Below are 22,330 nucleotides of genomic sequence, written 5' to 3'. Positions count from 1 at the left end.
CCCTTCCCTTGAACATCCGTGGTCCAGCTGATTTACTCCGCACAGAGAAGACTTGCTCTCACAGAATCAATTTCATAATTACTCTTCATCTTTGCCCTTTGAAATCAGACTTATTTTCTCAGGAAATTTAACAGCCTGTGAAACGCAGGAGGAAGGGCAGAAAATCTTGATGTACTCTTAAGACTCACCTGCTCTGCAAAGGAAGGTTGCCATAAACATTCCCGTAACAGCTGGAGTAAGAGGAATGAGACAATGTATCATAGTCCGAAAGCCCCAGTGCAAGCGGGTTTCGCCAGTTCCCAGCTGTGTTTGCAGAAGATGCTGGAATGAAAAAAAAAAAATTACAGCAAATTAGATCTTTCTGCAGCTAAATCAGCTGAGACAAATGAGACAGTTCTCATTGTCTCTATGCGTTTCCACAGGACGCACAAGCAGACAACACAAACACAAAATACAATTTACAAGCCCTGCAGGGAGGAAAGCACCGTGCAGGCGGTGTTTTGGAGCTAGGGAATCTCTTTAAACATCTTCCTGACCCATTCAGTGACGCTCATTGTTCTGTATTTTGGAAGCCACCACGGCAATTGCGTTTACATGGCATGAAGTTTCACATATTGCATCTAGTTGGTAACCACGCCTGTTTGAAACCCAATGGCTCTTTGCTCTTCTTTGGACTCCCGTGCTTAAAAAGAGCGAAAGGCAGGTCAACTCACAGGAGAAGGCAACAGGCAAGTCTTTCCACCCAAGCATGGAACAAGAAGATCCTACTCAGTTCCTCATCTACCTTTCAGGACAGAGGTCTAGCCTTGCTTCTAACTCTGTTGACTTCACCGAGGCCGCAGAGGGGACCAGAATGTGATGCACAGCAGAGACTTAACAAAAGCACTTGGCACAGAAGAAATCAGACGTTACCTGAAGAGAAAGATGACACTCGACTGCTAGGAGAACATGGCACCTGCAGACCAGCAAAGCCCAAACTCCTCTGAGATCCTCTGTCAGACTCAAAGCCTGCCTGCAGGCTATGACCCTGCTCCTTTTGACTGGAGGCACGCTGGTACCAATCACGGAGATGCTCTGCTACTAAGGCCTTGTGAATGTTTTTGGTTATATGATGCTCCGTTTTAGCAACTTGCTTCCTTGGAAGCCTTAGGGTTGCATATGGGTTGTGCGGTACCCGGTCCACTTCATCCTCATGGTAAGACCTGAATTCCCTGTAACGGTCATATCCGTAATGTGCCGATGAGCGATAGGAAGGATTGACACTGTACTGTCCCTCCGTATCACTCTCATAAACATATCCTCCATTGTAATAAACGTCAGATTCGGTGTATGGGGAATATCCAGAAATATAGTAACTAGAGGAATGCTGCTCCTGATTTTTGTGGTAGACACCATTGCGGACGTCCTTCTGGGCAAGATTTGGCATGCTTCCTGAATTTGCAGCAGAGATGTTTTGTTTCTTTGACCGTCTTCGACCTCTGGTCCTGTTGTCAAGTGTCTGAGTAGTATAATACGGATTGGGAGTAGGTGTCACGCAGTAATACTCTGCGCTTGACTGGCTAGTGTGGGATGATCCATCATCGAGGATCTCTGTGCTACTGCTTCGCTGGGACTTTGAGAGGGTGAAGGCTGCCTTTTCCGCAGGAGTCTCGGAGAGCAGGTGGGTTTGGGATTCCAGGCTTCCGCTGCGCTGCCGGCAATGGTGTGGGGAAACATCTGGCCTGAAGCAACACAGATGTAGGTTGGTTAAAGGCAGTCACAGGCAAACACGCACAGAGACGGAGAGAGAATGCATGGGCAGGTCAGGCATGCTGCCTCCCCAGTCAAAGCACAACACAAACGCAGTCTTATCTTTCCACACAGAATATCTGCGTTGCAAGAAATTCAGCTTGGCTGAATTTTCGGTTTGCTGCAACAGTAGATCTCTCTCATAAAAATCTAACATGGTAAGCAAGGTTAACCTGTGACAGGGGTACACGCAGCAAAGCTCACGTTTTCTAATGATTTACAGGAGGCCACTCTCAGCTTTTAAGTAGGAAAAGTCTACACAAGTAACTGTGCTAGGAGCAGAACATAGGAACATGGGTTTCCTGTGGCTCCATTTCTCAAGGCTGCATTACCCCAGCCAAATAAACCATGAGGTTTTGATAACACTAAGATTCATAGCATCTCTCCTTCCCCAGTATGGATTCTCAGCTGTCTAATAACACAGGTGAGCTCACGTTGCAGCTCTTTTCCCATAGTAAGGGTACTAACTGAGATCTCTCCCCTCTCTCTGGCCACCTACTTTTTCAGGAGGCTTGTAGAAATGTAATCCATAGTAGACATCTGTCAGCTCATGAATAAGTTTTTGTGAGGAAACCACTAGCTGATGTACAATACAATTTCATAAGCCTCACTTTGTTAGAAAATGAGGCTACAAAGGAATAAAATAAATTCTGGCTACAAGTATTTTACAGAAACTTTTTGAACAAGCATTACTTATTAAAACTTTCTATAGGTGCCTATCTGGAAATGACCCTTCTCCTATAGTCTTCCAGGATCAGATAGACAATGCTTGTGTGCCAGCTTCCATCTCACTCCTAATTTTGCAGACACCCATTTGTGCATGCTGCTATCTGCCCAGGCAGGGTTTGTGCTCACATAAACACCCTCACTTGCATGTCACAAAGCTGATGCAGGATTGCGACAGAAGGTGGTGGCTGATGTCAACCTTGTGCCTCCAGTATCCAGAAAAGACATTTTGAGAACCTGACCCTGCTGCAGAGAAAGTCACACGGCAAAGGGCCCTTTACCCTCTTAACACCATTTATTCTTCTTCTGCCCAAGATGGACATCAAGGTTAAAACAAAGCCTCCTTACTGTAAGTGGCTGCTACTGTAGGCGTTGCGTGTGAGCACGGGGGTTGTAGGCATGCTTCTCCCTCCGTGGGGCTGGGGCGGCCGGTCCAGGGTTCGGTAAGGACTGCTGTGAGTCGAAAGTGGATCCCTGTAATGAAGGAGACAATCCCAGCTAGGTTAAACACCATGCAAGTCACAGCACACAGAATACGTGCACCCTAAGTCTTGAAGAAACAAAACAACGGGTGGAAAAAACAGGTAAGGGCATATCTGGATGTGCTTCCCTGTATAAAGAAAATAATTTTTAAACAGGCATTAAAATTCAACCCCTCATTGTCGTTCAAGGGAGGTCCTCACAAGACGACCAGTAGGAAAAGCTGCTGCCAAAGGACAGAAGTATGAAGCAGAAGAGAGAGCGGGTAACGGAGAAGTAAAGGAATCGAGTTTTAAAATGAAGCACATCACAGCTAAATGGTTACATATGGCTGTAATTCAGCTTCTGAACTTCATGTGGAGGAGCTTTCTGCTTACCTTGGAGGACAGATTAGAAAAACGCAAAGACATGACCTTGCCCAAAACTTCGAAACATTTTTAAGCGTGCCTTCAACAGCCTGCTCACACAAGAGACAGCCCAAGAAATATCAATATCAGTGGGAATCTTTACACCGAGAACAACTTGCACCAGATCAGACCCATATAACATGATCACACAACCATCAGCAGAGCTACTGCTATTGATGCACTCCATGGAACTGTTGTAGCTCAGAAAGTGCCCAAATCCCATGGATATATACAGGAACCTCAGCCAGTCACTGCAGCCGGCACTAACAATGGTAGGTGGCTGAATCCCAGTAACTGCTCTTACACGGAGAATTGCCCATCAGGACCTAGGCAAACTCTGTAGGCTTTGACAACGTACCTGCTGAAATACCGATACCATCAGGAGGGCTGGGTATGGTTTGGTGTTACCCGAAGCTGTTAAGCACAGTCATCAGGAAAACTACAATTTGTTTAACTAATACTGAAAACAAACCACAGAAACGGAGACAAAAGGATGACAGTACTGGTGGGCATGAGCAAGTCCTTAAATCCAGCCCTTGCTATTAAATTTCTCACCTGTGTTGAGCCTCTTCACAAAGACTACGCTACCCTACAATTTCAGAGACCATGACAACTACTTATACACTTATCGACGCTTTTGTTACCAAACAGGAAATTTATCTCCCGTCACCAAATCCTGTAATGGCAGAGGGGCACGGAGGCAGCAGGCTCCGCTGCAGTGCCCACAGTAACAGAAGCCTTGGCAGGGGCAGGACGGAGCTCACGCCAGCAAGGCGGAGAGCACGGCAGCAGCGAGACGTGCCGTACCTGGAGTGTCTGGTTTCCAAGAGCTGCTCGTTTATGGATGACTTCCTGAGATGAATTCTCTCCACCCCGAGGGACTTTGGTGGAGGAAGCCTTGGAGAAAGCTGCGCAGAGCTGGGTCTCTGTGCTGGCACAGGAAGCGATTCACTGACTGTTGGGAAGGAACATGTATTTTGTTAGCAAAATCCTCGGTAGTTGCCCTACACGCAAATCTGTGGCCCCTGAGCAAAAACAGTTCGCACTCGAGACAAGGACAGAAGCTGTGACTCTAGAAAGGCTCTCTTGCCTGCACCGAGCTCTCCTCCACGCAGACGGGACATCGCGGAGGCTTGCACAGATCTCGGCAGCATCAACTCCTACGGAGATTACACACAGCTTGGCGCTGTGCCAGATCGTAAAGTGGAACTTCCTTGGGAACACACCTGTTTGCAGCACGATCCTTCCCAGAGCCGAGCAGACAAGCTCAGCCTCTGCAAAGGACAGCTCCTCTCCCTCACCTTCCAGCTCTTCACTTGAAAGTGACGTTTTAAGAATTAGTTTTGAAATACAACCTAACAGGGACTGACTTCAAAACCGACTGAACAAGCAAAGACGACTGACAGACAAATTTGGCTGAAGGCAATTGGGAAGACACTGGTTTGATCCTTGTTCTCACTTTGCTTAGGGCACAAGCCAGGTCCCAACAGAGCCAACAGGAAACAACTAATACATGTAAATACAGGACGAGCATCACAGGGAACACATTCACAAGCCAAAGCCCTGGCTCTACTTCTACTTGTACAAGCAGGAATCAGGTGTAACTCCACTTTAAAGCACCAGATGGGTTGTACAAGTCTAAAACTGGGACAAAGTGAGATCAGAGTCAGGCCCTAACTGAAAAGCGAGTAATAATTTAGATAATGTTTGTCCCCAAATGACGATTATCCAGTTTAAGGGAGAGGCAAGCCAAGTCCCTTCCACCTTGTGGAACAGGGCGTGAATGTGTGTGCCTGTGGGTGTGTGAGCAAAATGAGTAAGCTGAGCAAACACCATACCCATGCAAGATGCAAGCTCACCAGGCAACAGGTAAACGTAAACAGATCGTTAGTATCTGTGCCTATTCCACTTTTTTTATAAGTTTAATAGTAGCTGTGAGGACAGAAGGGCTGGGCAAATCCTCCCAGCTCATAACTCCTCCAGCCGCTCATCCACCTCTGGCCAGGTCCTAGGGATGGAGGGTTTGTTTGAAATTCAAAGCCTTCAGCTCGCAGGTTGCTCATGTGAAAACCGATCGCCTTCTCTAACGACCACTCAGATCCACTCATAGAGCAGACACTTTCAATAACTAACCCATTACGAAGATAGACATTCCTGATTAAGCTTTTTTCCTCTGCTATAAAGTAATTTGTCATCAAAAGACACTAAAGTAGTAGGTTAAAGGAACGTCTCTGAACAGGCACACTTCACAGGAAGGAAAGAATAAGCAACATACCATCATCATAGGTTGTTGTGTCAGACAAAGAGCTGCTCTCAGATGGAATTATATCATCTGTAAATGAAAACAAACACTTTAAGGACAGGGGACTCAAAATTAATTTTCAAATATCACAGAGAATTTATTTTCTGCAGCTTCAGAGCAAGCTGCTATCTGTAACTCTCCAATCTGTACGCTTTAGCCCTCAACAGCCTGAAGACAGTCCTGCTTTGGAGCATATCATGACCTAGTTGTGTTCACTGCACTTCAGCAAGCTACCTATGTAATTATCAAAGGAGATTTTTTTCAAGTGCAGCGGGAATCAGGCCAAGATTTACAAAGGTGTTTTCCACTCAGCTTCCAACAGATCTCACAGGGTGTTTTGGTGCTTTAATAGGAGTCAGGAGCCTATAGAGACACGTAGATCTTGGCTGCCAGCATCTAACCTCCTGTAGGTACACCTGAAATCCCACCAGGTAGGTACGAAACGCCTTTTGAAATTTGGCATTCAGTCTTGAATATTTCATCAGCATACAAATTCTGTTTCAATTAAATTGGTATCAATCCAGAATAATTCCACTGATTTCAGTGAAGTTATTGCAAATTCCAACAACACAGAGAGCAGGAACTGTTGCACGGACATTGCAATTTTTTTTCTGTTTCTTTTATGTTTTGTTATTTATGCAAAGTTCTTTACTGCATCTGCCTGTCCTCTCACCTTGATATTACACACTACCACTCACTCAGAAACAGCCTGTCCTTGCAAAGGTTTAGAACAGACCAACAGTGGCAGAGAAATTAGGCTGCTGATAAAAACCAACACAATTAACCCACAGAAAAATCTGTTCCTAGGCCATTTCTGGCAAGACAAAGGGCGGGTGGGGTAAAAAGTCTACATGAACTTCCACGCAAGAGAGAGAGGAAGCAACAGAAGACGATGGTGGCCCACTTTATGTATGACACCTGCCTTCTCCATCACTCATCATGAGCATATGCAACGTATTTTGCTCTCTCGCTGTTGTACTTTGCTACGAGGAAAGGTCTGGTTACAAGAATTTGGTAAATAGAGCAGCTTTTCAAGAACAGAAAAATATCACGGCTGGCCCCTGCCCTGAGGGGACTTGTCAGACCACTGAGGATGGGTTGCAGCTCTGCTTGCAACCCGACACTGGAAAAAAGTTTCAGGGGAGCTTATTATTCACATGAATTTGACCACATGGTGGTGAAATATGGAACTGGGCCCAGTGCAAGGAGGAAAAAAACCTACCTAGGGTAAAAAAAAACCAAAAAAGCCAGTCTAAAGCTACGCTGCTGAATTCACGTGGGGTCTGCAATGTTGACATATAGCTTATGAATTTAAATCCTAAATCTGTGCAATTCCCTGAAAAAGTGGAAGAAACTCTGGGCTACAGAGGAAGAAAAGGAAAGGGAGAGTGGAACACGGGGAGCAGGAGACAGTCCAGTGTGTCCTTCACCTCCCAGCCCTCAGGGGCTGGGATGAATACAGCTATGTTTTGATCCAATAAATCAATGTTATTATTTAACACATTATTTCCAACGAGTCATTCTTCAAATTCACAGACGCAAGTGACTCATCACTTCCTTGGCCTTCTGAAACCCTGCACCTTGAACCTGAGAGTACCATCAGCGATGGTGAAATGGCTACACAAAATCAATTATTGAAGCAGATGCCAGTTCTGCTTCAGATAGATAAACAAATAAACGCTGCGGTGTAAGAGTCAGGAACTGGAAGGGAAAGCAGCTAACTTATTGCTAGCTATTTGCTGCCTTGCGGTCCCTACCTGCAGGGGGACCCTCTGAAAGACGGAGTCTAGTCCCTTCTGGCTGTGTCCACCTTCCCAGAGAGCAAACAAGGATGTCACGTATCAAATGTTGCAAGACGATGGGCTAAACATATAAGGACCCAACTCCTAAGTTGCTTTATTTGCCCAACAGGACAAAAAACCAGCCTGCACCAAGCAGTAGCGACTGTGTGCGGATGCTGCCTCACGGGGCTCTCACTGCTCGTGGGCCTTCAGTAGGTCCCTGGTTGTTACAACACATCACATGTCCCAGGTAATACAGGACCTCTCACAATTAGCATCCAGAAAAACGAGCAAGAGATTGGAAAAACAGATGTTTTCCTCATCTCTGTCAACCAGGAACTAGCTGGGCCCCATTAAACAGCAATCATCAACCTTTCAAAATAAGCACTTTGAGATGATGGTTAGCCCAGTGCTCCCACGGTTTGTGCTGGATAAGGATCCAAACCAAGCTCTGAACAGGATCGGGGCATGGCGAAGGTTTCCTCATGAGAAACCTGGCAGCGCACAGGAGGAGGGTCTCCTCCAGGTAAAATACACGTTGGCAAGAGGTCTTATCTCAAGGGTCAGCAAGAAGGTATCAATATAAACAGGAAATCTTGCGTTTTCTTTTCCACCTTGCAATTCCCAGGAAAAATCTCGCACAACAGAATTTCCTCTGGGACAAAGGGGAAAAAGAAATCAATTAAACATTAACAATTATCCGTATACTTTTTCCACAGATGGGAGAAGTAAAACATGTCCTAAAACTGTTAATCACTGTGGAAACTAGAAAAGCCTGCAATACCTATGATCTTTTACTATTCCCAAACTCCTTCAATTGGCTTGGATACTAGCAAGATTCCATGCTTTATCCTATGAAGCAGCAAGAATCTCCTCTCTCTCAGGAAAACCATTTTCAGAATGGAGGGGCCAAGGGTATCTGCGTTCGCTGTGCTGATCAATGGGAAATGCATTTAGCCAAAAATCTGTTTGCCACTATTTGCGTTCATAAACTCCTGAACTTTGCTGATGTCTTCCTGGAAATCAGTAATTTTTAATCAAGAAACAAAGTCTTTGATCCTTATTTCCTCCATCTTGTAGAAAAACTTACATATTTTGTCTTTGCTAGAACTGCAGCGCTGCGGAAGGGAAGGGAGAGAGATCTCGCACGTGGCAGCTTAGACACACAACTGCACTCAACACACGAAGAATTCAGACACCACACCAGCTTTGGCTGCGATGCTCCTGCCAGCCTAAGTACAGCACCTTCGCCCTGTACCTGGTGCTGGAACGTGTCTCCGCTTGTTCCTAAAACTGCAGCTTATTCTGCCCTCAGCCTATAAGCAGCGCACTTATATCAGATGCAGCAATTGCATCTCTACTTTTCTTACTTAACTGCTCAGGAGAAGATAAATATCATATAGAGAAGATGTAAACAAACCGTGTAAGCGAGCCAAGTTACTTTTTTTTTGGGGGGGGTCTATTTTCATCAGAACACCGGGAATTCTCTTGCCTACCTGGTAGAGTAAGAGTTGATTTCTGGGTTGGTTTTTTGCCGCACTTGATTCTATACTCATTTATGGAATTTTCTATCTCTTGCAGCTTTTTTACAGCATCAGCATACTCTTGCTTTCTTTTCTTCTTCACGTTTTTGCAGAGGTCTGGCTCACTGGCAAGTTTCTTTGCAGCTTCCACCAGCTTTTGCTGTATGATAAAATTGCTCTCCAAGTCCTGCAAAGCGGGATCCTGAAAATTCGTGAGATGAGTTATTTCCTTCTACTCTGAGTAGAACTTATCAACAAAGGTAATTAGATAGAAGATCTATTTTTGTGGTAACAAATTTAAATCCTGAGCACAAAACACGTAAATACCAAAGTTTATACACAAGACAATCTAAGCATATTAAATCCTTGCATCTTATTTCTCTGACAAGTGTAAGATTATGAAATCTCTTCAGAAAGGTCCGAAGTTCTCAAGCCTGGGTGATATAAAATAGACACCTAAATTCAGGTTTAGACCCTTCTGTTACAGAAGCCAACCTGCAGGCTGTTAAACCTCCTGCTCCAAGTCCAAGCCTGAAAATCTCTGTTCAAAAAATCTCTCTCCGCTTTAGAGAAAACAAAAATGGAAATTCAAATCACCATAGCTATGTAACAGGGAGTTGAAGGCTTTAATTAATTGTTTGTAAACAACTTTGAGAGGCTCAGATGAAAGGCGCTGTGGAGATGTTACGCAACACGTTATTAAATCTGGTCAGCAGGATTTTTTTCCCCAATAGCATTTAAGCAGTCCACATAAAATCAGTTTGCTGCAGACACGGACTACACCAGTCTGGTAAACCAGGGCAGTGAGTTTCTGATGACAGGCAGTAAAGTGCCCAACACTGGGCATATATTATGTGGATGATACAGCTTGTTAACAAATCTCACAAGGAATAAGAGGGAATTCAGTATGTGTCCAGAAACTGCATATATCTGAATTACTGTATCTCCTGAGTCAGCCTCTGCCAGCAAAGTTCATATTAGCTTCTTGAGTAATACAGACAGCTTTTACTGAAGTGGAACTTGCATTAAATCAGAGATAAATGTCCTCCTGCTGTCACCTGTCACACAACTATGCTTGTGAACGGATGATTTTGCAAGGGCACAGCGCACACTCCTGCCACGTTCTGGGTTCAAACACAATCTCAACCTGACACAAATCAACACTCAAGAGAAGCTCACAGCTGTGGTTTGCTGAACAGCCTTATGAACCTGCTCTTCTCTAATTAGCAGCAAGATGTCCATTAAAATTCAAGCAGCATGGCCAAATCAGGGGATTTTAACACCTTTTGGAACAGCCAATTTCCTGGTCATTTCAGAGGCAGCATGGCTGAAACAAGGGTGGTACCATCTAAATTTCCCAGCCTATGCAAGCAACAGTCCCAGCTGCCTTCTTTTAAACTATCAGCCAAGAGCTGGATTATTTCCAAGTGGCTTCGGCCACCCCACCTCTGCTGCAAAAACAAAGCGCAGCGCTCACCTCTTCGCTCGGGAGCAGGTTGTCATCCAGCTTGAACGCCGTGCCAACACGTCTTCTGACCTGGGGAGGTTCCTCTCCAGCGCTCAGAGGATACTCCTTGGGCATCTTGCCCGTCAGCTCCTGGGGAACAGAGATGGCTCCACGTGAAGGTCTGGAGGGAGAGAAGGGCTCTCGCCCGCCCCGACCCCAGCGTAAGGTGCAGTTCTCACCGCCTCTCGCAGGCAGATTTTCTTCAGCTCCTCAACTTTCTGAAGCAGTTTTTCCTGAAGGAGCTTCTCTTTTTTCTTTAGTTCCATAATTTTCTCCTTCTTTTGTTCTTCACTGACCTCTGAATCCTGAGAGCCTGAAAAACACACTCTGTATCAGAGGATTTGCAGATAAAAGCCTCTTTTTTTCCTGGTCAGGTAAGCTGAGATCTCCCCAAAGCAGTCCTGTCCAGCACAACAAATTATTCAAAATGCCATGTCCAGCACTTGTGTCATCCAGCAAGCAGGCTTTTGGGAAATTCACACTTTTCAAAGCCCCAATGTATATGATAAACCCCCCAATGTATATGATTTGCATGGTAAGTCCCAAGCGTACAACACCCTGAAAACCCACCACCCAGAATATAAATCACTGCATTAGGGATATCGACCATGTACTTGATATTTCAGCTTTGGCTTTGCATTCAAGACAGACTGAGGCTCCTCACTTGGGCTTCACCTCGAGGCACCTACGTGTGGCAGCCAGGCTTTTACCTCCCCCTGCTTTTCCTCTCCTCCACAATCAAGGGAGAGATCTAAAGTCTGCTCCAGGGCTGAGCTTTATTTGGAAGCATTTATCTTCTCTCCTGTTTTTTTGAGGAAGCTTGAGGCAATTCAACTCCCAGTACAGGTGCTTAAAGTTAGCCTGGATGAAATTTCCCTCGGACTTTGATGACACAGTCATTCAAGGACTGAGTGACAAACTGTATTGAATCATTCATGGACTAACAGTACATGGATGTTTATCCTTCTAGCATATTTTTATTTCCTTATTTAGTTGGGGATGGGGGGGAAATCAGCAGATTATACCATGTTACTGTTTCAGATACATAACTAATACATGCCTTCACATATGTCACTATTTATGGCCAGCTAGCCTCGTTTTCACTTTTATCATACAAGTCCCACCGTACTCCACTACCTTGCATTCACATGAAGCATTACCTGATGAGATCAAACTGCCATTGCTGGCCATAATAAGCTGGTTCTTTGCCTCCAAAGTCACTAGCTTTGAAATTTTTGGTGTTCCCATCTCTGTCAGATCCATGGCGATATCATCCAAACTTCTGGCTGAAGGAATTTTTGCCTGAAGGAGTTAAAAAAAAAAAAATCCAGCCTTATCGAGTTACCTCTAATTAACATTGGAACACGAGGTCACAGAAGATGACGTTTCACACCTCATCTCCCACAAAATTAAGGGCTAAAGCAAGAGCATCACGCTGGAGCTCGTGGTGCAGAGGGCTGTGCTGGCATTCCTCCCCACCTCCGCCCCCAAAGCCTGAACCATCTCCCAGTTCAAACTCTCTTTGCTGTTTGCACTGTGTTCTAAATGAACACAAGAAGGAGACAAAAGAAAAAGCAGATTAAAAACTGAGACGTGGAAATTCCCTCTTCTGTGATTACACTTCCATAGCCCTTAATTGCAGGCAGGCTAAAATGGATCGAATTACAATCCTGTCGCTATTAGACTGCTCAAAAAGCTGACAAAACCAATTTGTATTTTTTCTCTGGAGAGTAGTTAATCTGTGGAAAAACATACACTGAAGGATATACAGAAAAGGTGATGAAACTCATGCCCACAGTAAAACACCTTATAACTTACTTTGCTTTGCTTTCTGTCCAAGTAAAACTGGTGTTGACTGATTGCCATCACCCAGATGGACTTGATCAGGGAAGTGTTTGCATACCAGGTTTGCACTACCAGTCCGCTCTGGCCAAAGGTCCTTCTCGAGACTGAAATTCTGAGGGGAAAAGAAACGCAATTTCAAGCCGGATCTTTGAGGTTTAAAGTCTCAAATGCCTCTCTCCTAACCGGGCAAGGCTCAGCCTTTATTTTAGAGATCTGAAAATACGATTTCCTTCTCCCCACCACCCGGTGCTGTTATCATTCCTCTCTCCTAACCTTGATTTTACAAAGTTAAAGTTGAAGCTCCTCCTAGTTGAGCTTTGCAACATGGAGCAGTAGCAACTGCTGTGCCTTTATTTCAGCAGCACAATTGTGCTGCCGAGACCAACAGTTGAGTACGGTCTAAAGCGAGAAAAGGTGAGCAGACTGCCATGGGACCCTGAAAGGAGCAATTGGGCAGGATGGGGGATCAGTAGGACATCTTGTTGTTCCTTCTGGCCCAGCTGAGAGGCACAGCGTTCCTGTGCCAGAGGTAGAAAGGATAGCAGCAGCAGAAAGGCAGGCAGTTAGAAATTCACTCTGGGCAAAGGCTCATTCTTCTTGGAAGGGATCTTGAGGGGAAGGCACAGGAAAGCTCCCACCAGCAGTGCTTGGGCACCTGAAGGTTCAAGCTCAGAGGAGGGAGCATCGCTGGGAGTGGGCAGAAGGTGAACAAGAAAGTCATGTCTGGGTCCTGCTGGCTGTGTTCCCGGGTCTCCTGCTGCACAGGCACATTGCAGCAGCCTCTTGGGGAAGGGTTTTGTAAAGTGAGCAAGTTTGGCCATGACAAATAGTCCTCCCTCTGCTCCAAGAACTCCCTCAGTGGACATCACAGGCAATTTGAGGACATCCAGAGCTGTAACACATCAACGGTTGCTCCAGGTTGCTCACTCTGGCTGTGACCTTCCCTCTGCAACATCACAGCACTACTCATCCATCACTCGTAGCCCCGATCCAGGCCCAGAGTCACAAAGTCCAGAGTAAACTCATGTCTGAGTTGAACTCAGACACCTCCCATCCCCATCTGCTAACACGAGATGACAAATTTCCAGTCTGGGTAAGTATTCATCCTGCTGCTACAACTGGCTTCTCCAGCCTTACCTGCGGGGATCGTGTACTTCCACAGCAAATTTCTTTTCACGGAAATAGAGATTTTCCAGCTGTTTCCATTGAAATAGCTAGGAGAATTGGTAGAGAGAAGCAGAACACTGTCACTACAAGACTCACTAATCTTCTTTCTCCCCCCAAGGTTATACAATTTCAGCAAATTACAAGTCTTGTGTATCTTCAGCTATGGCATGGACTCAGCAATAACAACATTCATAACATCAATTAAAATAAGCACATAAATACAAACATATAGTATGCACCTCAAATAATTTCACACTCTTATAGACAATGCATTGCAGATTGAGGATTTTGCCTGTGACAACATCTGTTTCCATCAATAGCACGTTTAATTTCACTGCTAGAAGTTCACAGAGATCTTGGGAGGGCAACTAAACTCTGATTAAATGCAAAAATCTCTGTACAAAGTAATTGCATAGACACCTACAGTCTCTTCCCTCAGTCAGAATATCCCCAGGGAATGGCAGCAGCTTGGGGAAAATCAAGACCTTTCTCTTCTGAAGACACCGAGTGAGAGATTCAGCAAGACATTTTGGAGCAGGAGTACAACACGTACAGAGAAAGAACAGCTACAGGAGGAAGCCACCCCACAACGCATACTTTTGTAAGGAAACCACAGATTTCCTGCAAAGTGCCAGCTGGGAGAAGAGATCAAAGTCAGCCGGGGCTTGGCAGCTGCACCCGTGGGATCAGAATTTCGCACGAATCCGCTTTCCCTTTGCCACCAGCGTTAGCCACCCTCAGCGGATGACCCATCAGGGGCTGCATCTTCTCAGCCCAGCTTTGGCTGAGCTGTTCCCCAGCTCGTCGGCGCAGGTTTCTGCACCACCACCACCTCCTGCCCTCTCTCCCACAGTGCCAGGGCGTGCGGGTGCACACAGATGCCAGTACAGGAGTCCCCAGGGACGTCACCTGAAGACGATGGGTGCAGAGGTGCAGCAGCACACGCTGTAGTTTACAGCCAGCTACATCCCGGAGCCAGAGCCCGTGCAGAGCTACCTGAGGTCCTTCCACCCAGGCGGGCAGCTGAGAAGTGGGAGACATGAGCTTGCGACACCAGTGATCAGGCTGAGACACCCGGGCAGTTACAGTGATCTCCTCCCTCCCCACAGGAGTGTTTTCAAAAGCCTTCAAGGCTGCAGCCACCACACCAAAGTCCCCAGGACAGGTGACATTCCCGCTGACCTCCGCCAAAACCCAACATACCACACTCCAGCTACAGAGAAACTTCAAGTTTTGTAAAAAATTACATATTACACCAAGCTGCGTTTCAAACGTTCTTAACATGGCCAGTAACTGAAACATAACCCAGTGCACGTGTTTGTGGGGAAATTCTGGCTCTTTCAGTGACCCATCCCTCTGTTTAGTTAAAACTTTCCTTTCTAGTACTACTATTTATTATTAGATCCTGCTATATGAAAAATGCAGCAAAGGGAAATGTCATTTACTTGAACTAATAAGGTGTCTCCTGAAAAATCGTGGAAGTTTTACTCTGCTGCTTAAGTAAGTTTATCTTTGTACTAAAGCCACCCTGTCCCGTCACGCGGCTTTTGGAAGTGCCCTCTTTATAACTTGGTATTGAACTTCGAAATAAACGCATTAAAAAAAAAAAAAAAAAAAAAATTGAAAAGAAAACAGCTCATGCAGTATGTCAGGACGTTGAGCAATAGTGCCCACGGGTGCTCCAGCACTCAGGGATCCCCAGCGCGACCCACCGCCTCCCTCCCGACCCAGCCCATCCCGCACTCACCTCCCCGCATCACCGGCCCCTTCTCCCCGGCACCGCCGGCCGCTCCGGGAAGCGTCAAGGGCGACATGAGAGCAGCGGAGCAAGCGGCGGCCGCCGTGCCAGCCCTCCCGGTCACCGGCAGCCGGTGCCTTCCCCTCCCACTGCTGACACACGCCTGACATCACCGCCCCTCCCCGCAGCGACTCCTCCCCGACCCGCCCTTCCCCTCGGGTAAAGGGAAAACCCAACCCAGGAGAGAACGGGAGAGGGTTCCCACCGAGGGGCTGCCCCCAGCGGCCCGGAGGGGGGGCTGCGGCGGGAGCGAGCCTGGCGCGGGGGCTGCGGCGCGGCCCCGGCCCGGCCCCGCCGCCCATCACGCCCGAGAGGCAACAGGTTGGACCAGAAGCATCGCGCCGCGTTCCCGGGCGTCCCGCTCCCACGCTCGTAAAACACGATGGGCGTGCTTCAAACGTGACCTCTGGAAAAAGAAAAAAAAAACCACCCAACTGCCTCGCTGCCTCTTATCGGGTGCGGGCGGTGACTCCTCGTCCCCTTTATCACTTCCCGTGGGTTCTTCCCCTCCGGATGCGCTCGGCATTCCCGAGGGCTGCGGGAGATGCGGTCACCTGTGCCAGGGGCAGTGAGGGTGAATAGGGTCGCGTTTGGCAGGGGGACAAAACGCAGCTGCCCCACCACCTCGAGCAGCCTCCTGCCCAGGCAGAGGGACCCACCAGCACTCCAAGGGTCTGGGTGGACCCTTCCATGAGGAGTTGCCTGTGCAAATCCACCTCCAGCCCCTGGTGAAATGCGTCCCTGATCATCTGTGGTGCCAAGAACGTAAAAAAAAAAAAACAAAAACACACACAACACACCAAAAAGCAACACACCTTTGCATTTGTAAGGAAACCCTGCATGGAATTGCCTCAGGATGTGGGTAGAGCTTTGCCCCATTTCCTCCCCACCCTGTGAGATCCATCCCAGCCCAAAAAGGAGCTGACAGGCGCCCGAAGCATTTGCAGCCGGGTACATTCAGCACAAAGACATTTGCCTCCTTGCGCAAAGACACACCGGACTGGGACAACTCCAGCTCCCCACTCTGCTACTCGGCGGCAGGAGCCATGGAGAAGGGGTCTTTGAAATTCTGCAAGCAGCACATATTTTTGCTCTTATGGACTGAAAAGCGTCCTGTCCTTAAGCTATCTCACTTAAGAACAATATAAGCTCCTTAGCAATCAACCCCTCTGACAAACTGTCCTGCAGTCAGGTCCTTAAAAAAAAAAAAAGACCAATAATTATCTGAATAGCTTCAGAGTAAGTTGTGGACTATTTATATTGGTGCACTTTAAAATAATCATGAATGATTTTATTAACAAGTTTCTGCCTAACATGTCTGGATTCATGAAGACAAGAGGAAAAAAAAGGCCTCAATACAAAAAGGGAAAAAAGTAATAAATAATAAACCAGAGTAAACCAAATGAAATTCTAAAACATTCCTTCAAATAATTTTTTCCTAAATTCTAGTCAAAAGGCAATACTTGCAAAACTGTCACTGCACTACAGTTTTCCTGGTCCCTTCAAATACTCCCTAACTCTGTACAGACATGTTTCTAAATCATTCTGAATTTCATTCTTACCTAAACTACATGCATATTAAAAGATGAGAGTTGTAAAAAAAAAAATAATCTGGAAATCTGAAACTGGTTTTTGAGGGCTGGAAGAACAATTAGGAATAATTAAAATGTTTTTGTGGACATTTTGCAATGTTTGTTCCCTTTAACCAGATTATTAGGTCCATCTGAGCTAATGAATGTTTCCTTAATAGCCTTCCCATCCATTTAGATTGCCAGATCCTTAAAGGCTCCTGAAAACTCCCACTGAGCATAGCAGGGGCTGCCTGACCCACTCTACAGGCAGAATTTGGCCTGGTCAAGGTTTGTTTTCTGGGTCTTTTTGGAGAAGGCAGAAGTGCAAATCTCTGATCATATCTCATTACTCAAGCATCCCTGTGCATCAGCCAGACTTCTACCACCCAGCTGCTGCTTTTGCCAGCCCAGGAGTCTAAGCTTCCTGCACTTCTACTGTGATCCTCTTCAAGATACTACAGAACAAAAAAAAAAATAATATCGCCCTCCTAACCTTGTTTCCCATACAAAAAGAGATGTAATTGTAGTCTAACAAGACACAAAGCAGACACAGAATGCTTAAGCAGTGAGACACTTTAATAAAAGAAGCAGCTGGTTTTTCACCTGGCCTATCTTGCATCCAGTTTTGAATAAAATGCAAGTTTGTCTGGGCCTGACAGCAGCAGCTCACCCGTTCGGAAAAACGGCCCCATCAGGATCACAGGCAGGAGCTGGCAGAGCCCTTGCCTTGAGGATCGTGCAGGAGAGCTTCTCAGGGGCACTTTGCTTAATATTCATATCAGCTTGATGCATTTTGTTTAAAAAGATTTGAAAATTCTTTTTTTTTTTTCCTTTTCCCCCTAAGAGGGTGAAAATCTGCAGAGAAGCTGTCTGCAGGGGTTGTACAGCCAAGCACTGCTGCACCAGTCCTGGACACAGCGTGTGCCAGGGTTGCACCCAGGATGTTTCCAAGGTTGATTACAAATTACCAAGAGCTAAACTACGCAGATCTCTGATTTTTCACCCAAGGGATCACTAGGCAAGGCAAGCCAAGCCATGGTGCAGTGTTTGCAGCAGCTTTTCCCTCAGGAAGCACTTTGAAAGCACCTTGTGGTACATGCAGTGCCTGTAAGGAGGTTCAGCAACCAGCATCCCAGGAATTGGCTGGGAAGGGCAACCTCCCAACAAATCTGGCAATTCAGTGCAAGGAAACATAAAAGATTTCTGCCCACAGGAATGCACCCCACTCCAACACAGAAAATTACCACCCTGCTGGTAACGTTGGAAGAAAGGCTGCGTTTCAGCCTCTCTGCTGCAGTTTGCTGTCTAGCATGCTACCTACAACTGAAATATTTTTGTTTTAAATTGCTGTGCCTGGCCGCAGAGGGAGGCATTTGAGGAGATGGCAGGAGAGCCAAACTGCCCCACCTGCAGCAGCTTCTGAGAGGAGGTGTCAGACAGCTCCCACCCGCGCCAGCATACATTGGCAGAGCTCACCTGGAGGCATCCTTCACCTCTTACTTTTTAAGAAATTCCTCTAGAAACCTCTTTTCACAAAGAAAAAAAAAATCACATTTTTTTCTAATGCATTAGGATCCATCCTTGCTCAGTTCTCACTAGCCTTAGCATTAACAAGAATCAGAGATGTCTTGGCACCAAAGTGTCCCAAAGCGCATGTTTTGCGTGGGCAGGTGATGCTCAAGCTACTTCCTGCACATCTGGAAGGAACTGAATTTCAGAGCAGTCTTGTAACAGCTCTGTGTTTATTTTAAATAATTATGTGAGCTTAGAATCTTATGTCTAAATCGATGGCTTCTACTTGGTGAGAAATAAACACCATAAAAGAAAACTCTGCCTAATTAGATCTGCCTGCTGAGAAGCCCATATGAACGCCGTTGCGTTCTGAACCATTCGGCAAAGCAGGACAGCAAATTTACATTGAGTTAATGTTCCGCAAGGGAAAACTTTCAGCATCAGCTCTTAGTATGTGTTGACTCAAAAGAAAAATATCATAAATATTACCCATTTCAAGAGTAGTGTATTCTAACAAAAACACTCCTGAGAACATAATGTATTCAAGACAACCAGCATTAGGATAAAAATTCTTGTAGATTTGAAACAATACCATAGCAAGATTAGTTCTTCTCTTCAGACATTACAGTTCATTTATCACCAGGGAGTTGCCCACAGAAACACAATGAAGTAGGAGAAGAAGTCAAAAAGCCAGCAAGCTGCCTTCTCAAATTCCCATCCCTCGGAGAATCACCACGCATTGGCTGAACGCAGAATAAACTCAACTCACACCGTAATACATGCTCCATAAACAAGACAACACATTGTTTATCTCACCAGTGAGAAGAATAGGGGTAGAGATAAAAGGGAGATCTATTCTGCTTTGAAACAGCACACAAAATCCTGGGAATATATTTTACGCTTTTCCTAATCTATTCAGAGGAGACTGGGGACAGGATCTTGGCATGCCCCCCCCATAGCAAGCAGGAGGCACTTCTCCAAGCAGGAGGCATCTCTGGGCATTAACTGCAGCTGAAGATTGAATACATTCGCAGAGCCACAGGACTGCAGAGTTAATCCCAGGTCTGAGCTGAAACCTGAATGAGGGTTGCCAAACCCAGTCTTTTTACGCCCCATGAGACCTTCAGCATTACAATCAACTGAGCCCAGTGTAACCTCCAGCCAGTGTGGAGCCACCGCTTTTATCTAAAAAGACAATTTTTCTAAGTGACACACAAAAAATAATTCTCCATTTTCAGCCTATTACAGTGCTGGAGCACAGTGCTCCCCTTGGCTCCCATCAGCTCGCAGTCCCAAGTGAGGGGGAGGACACGGGCTCGCTTCACTAGAAACCTCTTCCAAAGCAATACAGGCTTTCAGGAGTGACTTAGAGCAACAAAACTCCTTTCCCCAAACCATCGCAGGTCAACCAGCAAAATGCTAATAGCTGGACTCAAACCTCCCCAGCCAGCTTTACACAGACAGACACGGCAGGTTCTCCTGGTCCAGCCCTGCATTACACACCGTCCTCTCCAACACACATTCCCCTCACGGATGATTGATGTTACGTGCACAAGCCTTGGCAAGGCCGGGCAATACGGATCTGGAGATTGCTTCATCCAGGTCTGCCGTGCAAGTTGTTTCCTGTGAAGAGCTCTCAACCTTGGGCTTCGCGCGACAGTGTTGATCCAACAACAAAATCTTGGGATAACCACTGTGGCTCCAAGGCTCATATTTAGCTGTCTTTGGCTAAAGACCTACTTGGATAAAGCCAAAAGATTTCACTTTTTGAGGAGGCTGGTTATATTTTATTGGGATTTAATTGACATTGCATTAATGGGTGCAGTCAATTTTCTATTTTATTATTACTTTAAAAATTTTATTCTGAATATAGATTTGGCTCTTACCAGATGCCTATGATGAACACATCAAACAAACGCAGCTATGTCTGTCAGCAGCCATTAGCATTGCAGAAAAGACACAGGGAGCAGAATAAAACCCACTGATGGGAATTCAGCTGGAGCACAGGCACCAGCTCCTGTTCAAACCCTCCCACCTGAAACTCAACAGCTTTCCCATCACAGCCAGTACCAGAGGTCTGCACACCCAGAGATCACTTGTATCTTCAAAATTAGGAAGGGCCAGCTTGGTCTTCAGACTTGGACTTGGCTTTTCCCTTTTATTGAGTTAATCAGCTGCATGTATATTTAAACACCACTAACTGGAAAAGCAAAGCACAATAAGGATGCTCTTTCCCAGATGGCTGGGGATAAACACAACAGCACTTTTCATCCACAGTACAAACAGCAGGACAACACCAGCACATGGCAGTTGTGAGTTTGGCTCCATCCCGAAAAGCAAAGCAAGAAAATCCTGCTAAATCCAGCAAAACTAGCACCTCTGCTCCAAAGGCAGGCATAGTTTACATGCCCACTCCTCTCTTGCCTGCCGCTTTGGAAAGTACTATGCCTGGGGACTCCTCGGACGTTCAGGCAAGCTATACAGACTTTTCTCTCTCAAATATATTCCAATACATTCATAAATATGAACAAACAACAATACTGGTCAAAAGGAAACTTCTGCCTGCCGCATCACAGGCAGCAAGGCTATAGCTACACTGGAATAAACAGCACTATCTCAATATTTTAACTCCAAAACAAGTCTGGACGTGGGTGCCTCTTTAGATCCAGTATCTGCTTTACCTCCCCAGAAGCAATCTGATTCCGATTACTTCCATGGATCACATCAGAAGTACACTTTGTATTCCAAACCCTGAAACACCATTTTTATAAAGAAACTGTTTGCATATTTAGCCACATGTTAAAAGTAGTCATGACTCAGGACAAGCTGTGGCTTAAGTCATTTTTGTCCTCTCCTATTAGCACCAGACACAAACCCATCAGGATACTACAGCCACATCCACCCTCAGTTTTTCAAGCAGCTTATGGGCATTAAACCCTCCCTCTGCATTTCAGCTCCTCTCTCCCACCTTCCCTTTTCATCTCTATCCTCTGTTGCACAATTATAATCACAGTAAAGCAGACGACTTATCATTTCCATTGTAATACTTCCACTGCAGAGGTGACCTTTGGTTTTTATTTTATTTTATTTTTCTTAAACAAAAGTCCTGCTGTGTTCAAAGGCAACGCCTCGTAATGAACTGTAGCAGGGTGTGACTATCTGGGCCCTGCTGACCTTAAAAAATTTTCTTAATCTGCCTGGGTGATGTTGTAAACTGAAATCCCACAAGCATAAAAAGTGCTTGGCGAAGCAATGCTTCCAGTCAGGCAGGCTGCATTTTCTTGGAGAGCATTGCTGGTCACAGCTGGACATCTCAGAGGATGATCCGTGGTTGACCTGACCGGAAAAATCTTATAGATATTGCCTAAAACCAGGGAAGTGCTCAGGAGCAAGAGGAGCTCCTTGATGCTCTCCTTTGATGACCAACGGCTGCATTAACATTGACTTGATTTTCTAGGGCTCCTCTCGTGTCACTGTCGTTTAGAACAGGCATGGTAAGAGAGAAGCGGGGCTAAGCTAAGCGCTTTACTAAACAAAGCAAAGGAAGGACTTGAGTTCAACCTTGGACACACAGGTATATAAATATACCAAAAGAAATCAAGTCATAGCCTGCTCTGGAAAAAGAGAAGATCAAGTTGGAAGCTTGAAGGGGAATTACTCTTAAAAGAAAGTTTTGTTAAGCTGCGTTTTTTTGGCACAAATACACTAAACAATATCATTTTGCAAACGTAAAATTCCCTGGCAGAAAGCACACACTTCATGTGAACTCCTGCCCAGATCATTCCCAGGGAGGGAGAACAACAAAAGCCCCAGGTCTCCATCTCCTTATGGCTTAGATGTTCCAACAAAGACATGACCAGAAAGAAACCACACACCCCCAGTCCAACAGTGGGCCTCCTGCATGTGTAGTCCTGGCTCTTTCC

The 22,330-nt window shown here is 45.8% G+C and overlaps 1 protein-coding gene across 2 annotated transcripts in view; it reads right to left on the bottom strand.

Moving 5' to 3' along the window:
• FRMD4B (FERM domain containing 4B) overlaps positions 1-22,330 on the bottom strand; it is an 83,109-nt gene that overhangs the window by 1,375 nt on the left and 59,404 nt on the right. Inside the window, exons 12-22 of one of the 2 annotated variants that reach the window (XM_086618975.1) lie at positions 13,497-13,573; positions 12,333-12,471; positions 11,675-11,816; positions 10,694-10,827; positions 10,485-10,604; positions 8,981-9,209; positions 5,673-5,733; positions 4,209-4,352; positions 2,863-2,988; positions 913-1,721; positions 189-321 (exon numbers count right to left, since the gene is read on the bottom strand). In XM_086618975.1, the coding sequence (XP_086475101.1) occupies positions 189-321; positions 913-1,721; positions 2,863-2,988; positions 4,209-4,352; positions 5,673-5,733; positions 8,981-9,209; positions 10,485-10,604; positions 10,694-10,827; positions 11,675-11,816; positions 12,333-12,471; positions 13,497-13,573 (2,114 nt within the window). Of the gene's footprint in view, positions 1-188; positions 322-912; positions 1,722-2,862; positions 2,989-4,208; positions 4,357-5,672; positions 5,734-8,980; positions 9,210-10,484; positions 10,605-10,693; positions 10,828-11,674; positions 11,817-12,332; positions 12,472-13,496; positions 13,574-22,330 lie in introns of both variants that reach the window. The other variant, XM_086618974.1, reaches the window with a different exon arrangement.

The sequence above is a fragment of the Tauraco erythrolophus genome, chromosome 12 (genome assembly GCF_009769465.1).
Source record: "Tauraco erythrolophus isolate bTauEry1 chromosome 12, bTauEry1.pri, whole genome shotgun sequence".
Taxonomy (NCBI): Eukaryota; Metazoa; Chordata; class Aves; order Musophagiformes; family Musophagidae; genus Tauraco; species Tauraco erythrolophus.
This window is presented reverse-complemented; position numbering and strand designations above follow the sequence as displayed.